General features: G+C 49.7%; 1 protein-coding gene across 1 annotated transcript in view; it reads left to right on the top strand.

Annotated features, from left to right (window-relative positions):
- The window catches only part of LOC109961652 (uncharacterized), a gene marked incomplete at its 3' end in the record, with an annotated part of 68,347 nt that extends 60,603 nt beyond the window's left edge, over positions 1-7,744 (top strand). Inside the window, exons 17-23 of the mRNA XM_020602659.1 lie at positions 4,113-4,939; positions 5,574-5,823; positions 6,219-6,308; positions 6,541-6,765; positions 7,122-7,292; positions 7,373-7,553; positions 7,653-7,744. Of these exons, the coding sequence (XP_020458315.1) occupies positions 4,113-4,939; positions 5,574-5,823; positions 6,219-6,308; positions 6,541-6,765; positions 7,122-7,292; positions 7,373-7,553; positions 7,653-7,744 (1,836 nt within the window). The remainder of the gene's footprint in view (positions 1-4,112; positions 4,940-5,573; positions 5,824-6,218; positions 6,309-6,540; positions 6,766-7,121; positions 7,293-7,372; positions 7,554-7,652) is intronic.
- Positions 7,745-7,748: the final 4 nt, after the last annotated feature.

Here is a 7,748-nt window from a genome sequence, read left to right as displayed (position 1 = left end):
TCTGCCATTAAGCCTGTGAATGAGGTGGGGGTGGGGGGTGGTCTGTGTGCGTGTGGTCGGGATGTTGCTCTGTGCTTAGCTCAGTCCGGCTGTAGCTCTTCACCAGGACCCACCAAGGTACGACCCACTCACTTCACACACACAGTGTACAGCTTTAACTGTGTGTAGAGTTGTGTAGTTAGTGTGTGGCTGTTGCTGTTTCAGAGCTTTGATGTGGTGCTGGTGTCACTTTGACTCCAGAGTGCTCTTTGAGTTGAAAGCAGCTCCTCTCTCACTGTCTTCAGCTGTGTGTGTTTTACATTAGTCTGGGTTCCCTACAGCAGAGAGTGAATCAGGCTAATGTAAGCTAGCAGACATTAGCTCGCAGCAGTGTGTTTGCCTTTGACTGCTTTTGAGTTTCAGACACTGGAGCTGGGACACTTTGGTCAGATGTTCAGAGGGTTGTTTGACAGTTAAGACTTGGTTTAAGGGATTTAGATCCAGGTTTAGGTTCAGAATAATGCTTGTAATATCTACTGTGACCAGTCACAAGTTGCTAATGGTAGGCACTGCCACCAAACCTGTGATTCTTTTCTCCTGTGTTGTTTGAATGAGTTGAACTAAAGGGACCCAGTAACACACAAGAAAATAGCTGAAATTAGGAGAACATCTAAAAAAAAAAAAAAAGTCGTCATGTGTGGTAGCTGTGTCCTGACCCTCAGGATGGCTCCGTCGGTCAAGTCCCCGTTTGGAAATCACTGCTTCAAGTTGCTGTTCACATCAGCTTCAGAGCTGTAGAGGTCTGAGGTATCGGCGTTAGCTTCGTTTGACAGAGATCCTTCTGTAGTCCTGTGTCCATCCATATCTCACCAAACTCTGAGCCGCTGGTTGCCTCCAGGTTGTTGTGATGCACAGACACATTCTCAGGGGACTTAAGCTCGGTGGTCCTTCCTGAGTGTCAGAGACTGAAACCTCTGTGAAACAGTCTTTTCTGGCTTGTCTCAGACACCAGGGACCAGAAGCAAGAAGGGTTGACTTTCAGGTTAGACCATGTCTATGAGGACGGGCTACAACAAAGACACAGTGACATACAAGCTGTGCATACAAAAGTTGAGTAAAACACTAATGTTGTAAACAACTAGTGTTGAAAAACACTAAGTTTACAGAGAAAGTGATGAGTCTGAGAGAACAGTAAAACAAAAGCAACAGCAGCAGCAGTTTAAACACTGAAAGAACCAAGCCCGCCTGCAGAGTTGGTCTGTTTTTTTTGGAATAAATAAATAAAGTCTTGGTGTTTGTTAGTTTGCTTTGTGTTTTGGTTCTGCTGTCAAGTTTCTGACCCGACCCATCTGTGAGAAGAATGCATTGGCTGCTAAACATATGTAAACCTGCATAATAAAATGTATCCTCAGTCTGTGCAGCTTGTTTCGACCAGGAACATAAAGACCGACCACCTGTCTCAGTAAACACATCACTGTGTGTGAAGGACGGTGAAGGAGAAGCACAGAGGCAGCTCTGCCCCCAGCTTTCATCTGGGTGCAGCCTCCTCCTCTCTGGTTGACTGGCTCCAGGACTGGAGTCCTGCAGGGCTGCTGTCCCCAGGACCAAATCCTGTCTGCCCCTGGTCAGTTCTCCTTGTGCATGAAGTGTTCCTGTCTGCTGTGTGGTTTATAAAGCCAAACTGTGCACCAGCACTGACAGGACTCCTTTAATTCCCCTACCTCATATGCTGCATGTATGGTTTACTGGATATTCATTCACTGATCCAGGCTTTTAGTGTCTGGATGGGATGTGTGTAACATAACACAAATCCCTGGCTGCGCCCTTTAAATGTAACATCCTGTGGACAAATCTGTTAAACAGTCATCAGCCTGAAACCTGGAATACAACCTGTTAGACCGAGACATTCAAAGATCCTCACAGGAACAGAGCACTCACTCCCACTCAAACACAGTTACACAGGAGGAAACTAGGTCAGGTGACTGAGCCAGGGCATTAACACACACACGCACGCTGCAGGAAACAAATTGGCTGAGTGATATTCAAACTAATTAGCTTGCTGCTATGTCCTGATGGCTGCAGCTGCTCAGTTCCCACACACACACATTGACCCAGTGGCCTACTGTAGCACTGTGTGTGTGCGACTGTCCTTATGGTTCCATTGTCAGACTGCAGGCCTCCTGTCCCGGTAAACACTGCAGACACCGCAGCACCCTCCTGAATGACACTGAAATGAGAGTAAGAGAAGCCCTGTAGTCCTTTACAGTCCTCCATCAGTTTCATTAAGATGCCATGTTATATTGAACGTCTCTTAGCCAGCAATATAACGTTTGCCACAATGCAGGGGCCTGCGATCAGTATGAAATGATATTACATGCCTGTTCACACAATCACAGGCATTGTTATTAACTCACCAGTGCAACTAGAATATAGTCTGTAAATGTTATTGAGCTCCTGTGTTGATGACAAACGGCTATTTAAGTTTAAATAAGGACCAGTGATGACTTCCCAGTTCAGCATATAAACCATGGAGGTGGGAACCATTTACACTGTCACACATAGTAAAAAGCTGGATAAAACGCAGTGGAGACTCTCAGGATAGCGTTTGTAGCTGCCAGCGTGGCCCATCGTCTTCTGGGGCTTCCTAGACAAACAGGAAGCCGCCCCTTAGCTGGCGCTTGGTCCATGTTCGTTTCAGACCCCGATGTCAAAATTCATTTTGCACTTCCTGTGTGTGCCGCAGCCTGTTGGACATGTTCCAGGCTGAGGTTTTCCCATCAGCTGATCCTCTCCTTGACAGGCCTCGAAAGGTTTGGAATAACCCAGTCCTCACATGTTGGTGTGGGTGTGTGTTTTAGTGGTGAGGTAATGTGTTCGTCATGTGTCCGCAGGGCAAAGACTCCTTCACTCCACCAGTGCAGAGACGCAGGAGCCCCCCCTGCCACACACTCACACACTCCTCCCTCTCCAGCCTTCACCAAAAAGGAGCTCCACTCTTTTGTGGCGCCAACACTCTCACACTTCAAAGCATTTTCTCCACCCGCCATTTGAAGGGTGATGTCATCCCCCACCCCCTATGTCTCTCTCTCAGTACTGTCCTGCCTGTTAGAAAGCAGTATTAAGCCTCAAGCCAGATTCACACTGACGTTTGTCCTGTGGGGGTGGGATAGTTTGATATGAAACATTAAATAGGGTCCAGAAGTCCAGCTGGATTTGTGTTTATTAGACTGCAGAACACAGAGCCAGGATACACTGCAGATCCACATAAATGCTTGTTTTAAATCACCTTTTTGCCTGCACTGGGTAAACTGGTGAAAGGTGCCGGGGGTCAGCTGACCCGGTGCTGATGACCGTGTGAGGCTCACATTGGAGCTTAGTGTTTATCACCTGACAAACACCATGGAGGTCGTGTGCAGCGCCCTGGGGCTGGATCCGTTTGGAGGTGCTCTTTGTGTCTTGGTTAGGTTGTTTTTTCTCTCAAACTAATCAGTTGTCAGCGGGGTGACCATGTAGAAAAGTAAAGCGTTCTTCAATAAAGGACGTTTTCTGTAGATGTGTCTCTCAGACAGAAGTAACCCCAAATACCTGTAATCGGTTTCCTCTGAGCCATCAGAGGAGACTTTGCCAAAATACTGTGCTAAGTTCTTACATGTGTCAGTGCTTCATGTTGTCTGAACAAATCTGTGGACAGCAGCTTGGTCTACACAACACAGAGCATAAGGCTCCTTCTCTTCAGGAGCAAGCAAAGCTTTGCACTGTAAAAGGATGTGATGACTGTGAGCCCAGCTCTCAGACCAGCTGTGCACTTCTACCAGCCTGTGGAGAGGTGAGACCACCACAGCCCCCCTAACGACCCTGGTGCATAGCCATGAGAGCCAGGCTGTAGTGGGGAGCTGGTCTTAGCTGTAGCTGCAGGATCCATGTGGACTGTCAGCTGCTGTGTGTGAGAACACATGTTCTGTTTTACTGCAACATTCTTAGTAATGATGAGGTAGCTGTGGCCTCAGGTGATGTTGCTTGTTTTGATGCGAGTAAAAAACCAGTGCAGGGAAATAAAGCCCTCACTTCAGCAGAGCTGCTTCTGTACTCTTTTATTTAGCTGAATGAGTTTTAATGATGTGATATGACTGCAGGCCTATGGCTGGGCGTTGGAGGGCATGCGTCGCCTAGCTGGCATCAGTATGGAGGACTGCACGCTGCCGGACAAATGCCGGGCTGTGATTGACTGCCTGGAGGACTACCAGCACCAGCACCCACCAATTCCAGATGCCTGTTTTCAGGAGATGAAAGCTCTAGCAGGCGAGCTGCGGGGTGAGCGAGGCCTCCATCAGTGGAGCTTCGCCTGGTCCAAGTGTCAGGAGACCAAGAAGATGTTTGACAGGAAGATGGAGGCAGCGCTCAGGACACGAAAATCTGCCCACCGGCAGCGCTCTGACTCTGGCCTTAGCAGAAGCTCTGCCTCCTCCAGGAAGACATTGTCAGGACTCCGGGGGGTCCGAGAGACCTCCTCCTGCTCCCCCGAGGAGAACACTAGCACCTCCTCATCTCCCTGTACCTCCTCCTCCCCTCTCATCCCCCAGCACACCCCACTCCTCCACCGTCTGTTCCGCAGCTACTCTGAGACCACCCAAAGTAATGTGGCAGACCAGGTGGAGCCCTTCTCCTCTACTCGCTGCCTCCACCACTTCGACTCCTCTCCCATCTTCACCCCCTCCTCAGCCTGCTCCACCTCCTCCTCCTCCTCAAGCAGACAGCAGCAGCTTGGGAAGGCTCAAAGCTTCAACTGTCCAGTGCGCAGAGGAAACACCGGTGTGTTCATCCGCGGTCTGGAGGTCAGCAGCACCGAGGCAGCCGACCGCACGCTCTGTCCCAGGACTGTGGCTCACGGCTGGGCAGGACAAGGGCCACACAGCCCCGCGACACCCAGCAGCCCCACAGCAGACCCCCAACCCAGGGGAAGGTGGGTAATCAGCTAGATTCATTGACAAGAATGAACATTAGTTTGTTCAGATTCATTCAGATGTATCTCACAAAGCTCTGGCCCTGAATTTAGCTTTCCACTTCTGGTTCGGGGGGCTGTGACGAGCTGTAAGCACAATGTCAGGATGCCCACCTGTACACGCACCAGTGTTGGAGTTCACTAGCATTTAATCAAATCCTAATCCTTTAACATGTAACTAAGTTTGACTTTGAAGTAGCAGGTAAAGTTGTAAACTAAGCACCTAAAAGGATTCAGAGCGGCATAACGACGATATTAGCATCTGTGTGCATTGTGCTGACAGGATGCTTGTTGTACTGTACCAACATTGTGAATTTTGTGCTGCTGATCGTTTCAGTGGAGGATCCAGCGGTTTCCTTCAGTTTGTGAACAACTGTGCTGCAGGACCATGCAGTCAGGTCACACAGGCTGATGCACTTACAGAATGTTTCTAGTTGAAGTGTGGACCAGAATGTGACAGCTCTGTGTGACCACCCAGTGTCTGACACAATGATGGCCGGTCGTAGCCCTTTGAGCTCATGCTAGACTGTAGATTTACCCTTGTTGGTAGGTTTATGTCCGTAGTCTGATGTGTGTAACTGTTGTACCTCTGCAGTAAGTTGCGGCACATCGTGGAGGAGATGGTGACCACAGAGAGGGAGTACGTCCGCTCTCTGCGTTACATCATACATCACTACTTCCCTGAGATGGACCGGGTTGGCCTTCCCCAGGACCTGAGGGGGAAGCGCTCTGTCATCTTCGGGAACCTGGAGAAACTTCTGGACTTCCACAGTCAGTTCTTCCTGAGGGAGCTGGAAGCCTGCTGGAAACACCCGCTCAGAGTGCCACACTGCTTCCTCCGCCATGTAGGTTGCACACAAACAGGCCTGAGGCGTGAGTCGCTGAGTATTACACTCAGACCACAGACCGGTCATTAGGTCCAGCTGCCACATTACTTTGGGTGGTTGAAAGGCACTGCAGCTTTTCAGACTGGTTAGTAGTGTGCTTCACTGGGGGTGGCCCAGTGGTGCAGTGGTCATCAGTAAATGTCACCAGAGAAATATCAGAGTCCAGCAGGGGTCTGATTGTGCACTGTAAAAACATAATGCTGGATGTTAATCAGCATGTTTGTCATGACTCCGTAACCACAACATGTATAATTTAACAGAAGTCATTTTTACTAATAATAACGATCCACTTTGAGCACTTGCTTAGTGTCAGTGTGTGGATGTGAAGCGTCTGTTGCCTCTGTGTTGAACAGCAGGAGCAGTTCGGCCTGTATGCCCTCTACAGCAAGAACAAACCAAAGTCTGACACTCTGCTGGCCAACCATGGGAACGCCTTCTTCAGGGTGAGGACTGAGCCATGACCTTTGGCCTCTAGACCCATTCAATCTTTAACCTGTGACCTCTGAGAGGTGTTTCCCACATTCCTCACATTTTATAGCAAATAAAATCTCCATATACTGACCTCCATCCACCCTCTACTCTCCTTTTCCCTGTCTCCTCCTCCTCACTCACTCTCTCTCTTCTCTCCTCCTCATCTTCTGTCTCTCATCCCTTTGCTCCTCCACCCTCCCGTAGAGGAAGCAGGTGGAGCTGGGGGATAAGATGGACCTGTCGTCCTACCTGTTGAAGCCCATTCAGAGGATGAGTAAATATGCACTGCTCCTCACTGACCTCATGAAGGAGGTGGGTGTGGCCCAGGAGGCAGAGCTTTTCGCACTGCAGGAGGCCACCCAGATGGTCAAGTTTCAGCTTCGCCATGGCAACGACCTGCTGGCAATGGATGCCATCCAGGACTGTGATGTAAGTTTATCAGTGCTGCGACATAAGCTCATTGTTTCCCGCACTGTCCCTCATCTTCTCAGAGTCCTGACTCAGTGACAGATGAACTCACAGACTTATGAAACATGTTGATCTGACTCAGTGTGATGTCCACGTCCTGTTGAGCTCACAATCTCTGATGTCCCTCCAGAACAAACCATAGATCCATTTAGAAACCAGAGAAGAGGCTGCAGAGCCTCCCATTTCTAAGTTTCCTTCAGTCTCACAGTGATCCAGTGACAGTTGTCTGTACGTCCATGATGACACTGCACACAGGAGCTGCTCGCTGCTTATTCTGCTGCTGGTGGTGGAGACACTGTGACTAATTGTCTGTGCAGGTGAACCTGAAGGAGCAGGGCCAGCTGATCCGTCAGGACGAGTTCACTGTCTTGACTGGGAGAAGGAAATGTCAGCGTCATGTCTTCCTGTTTGAAGAGCTCATTCTCTTCAGTAAGCCCAAGAAGATGGAGGGAGGGTTGGACATGTTCATCTACAAACACTCCTTCAAGGTAAGCGTATACAGAGTGAGAGGGCAGACTAAGAGGTCACAGTCACACTGAGCAGTGTAAACGTCACGGATTTCCTTCAGACGGCCGATGTGGGGCTGACAGAGTCAACAGGGGACAGCGGGCTGAGGTTTGAGATCTGGTTCCGGAGGAGGACGTCGAAGAGTCAGACTTTCATCCTTCAGGCCGCCACGCTGGACGTCAAACAGACCTGGACGAGGGATATTGCCCAAATTCTGTGGACCCAGGCCACCAGGAACAAAGGTACAGACAGGGAGGCTCCAGGAGCAGTGTTGGCTTCATCATGTGTAAGCACTGGGTTGTCAAGTCACACTGTGGGTGTTTGTGTGTGTGCGTGTTCAGAGATGCGTTTGAAGGAGATGGTGTCTATGGGCGTGGGGAACAAACCATTTCTGGACATCCAGCCGAGCGACGCAGCCATCAGTGACCGAGCGGTTC

This window comes from Monopterus albus, unplaced genomic scaffold (assembly GCF_001952655.1).
Source record: "Monopterus albus unplaced genomic scaffold, M_albus_1.0 scaffold57.1, whole genome shotgun sequence".
Taxonomy (NCBI): domain Eukaryota; kingdom Metazoa; phylum Chordata; class Actinopteri; order Synbranchiformes; family Synbranchidae; genus Monopterus; species Monopterus albus.
Note: the sequence above shows the minus strand (reverse complement) of the source record. Positions and strands in the feature narration are given on the sequence as shown.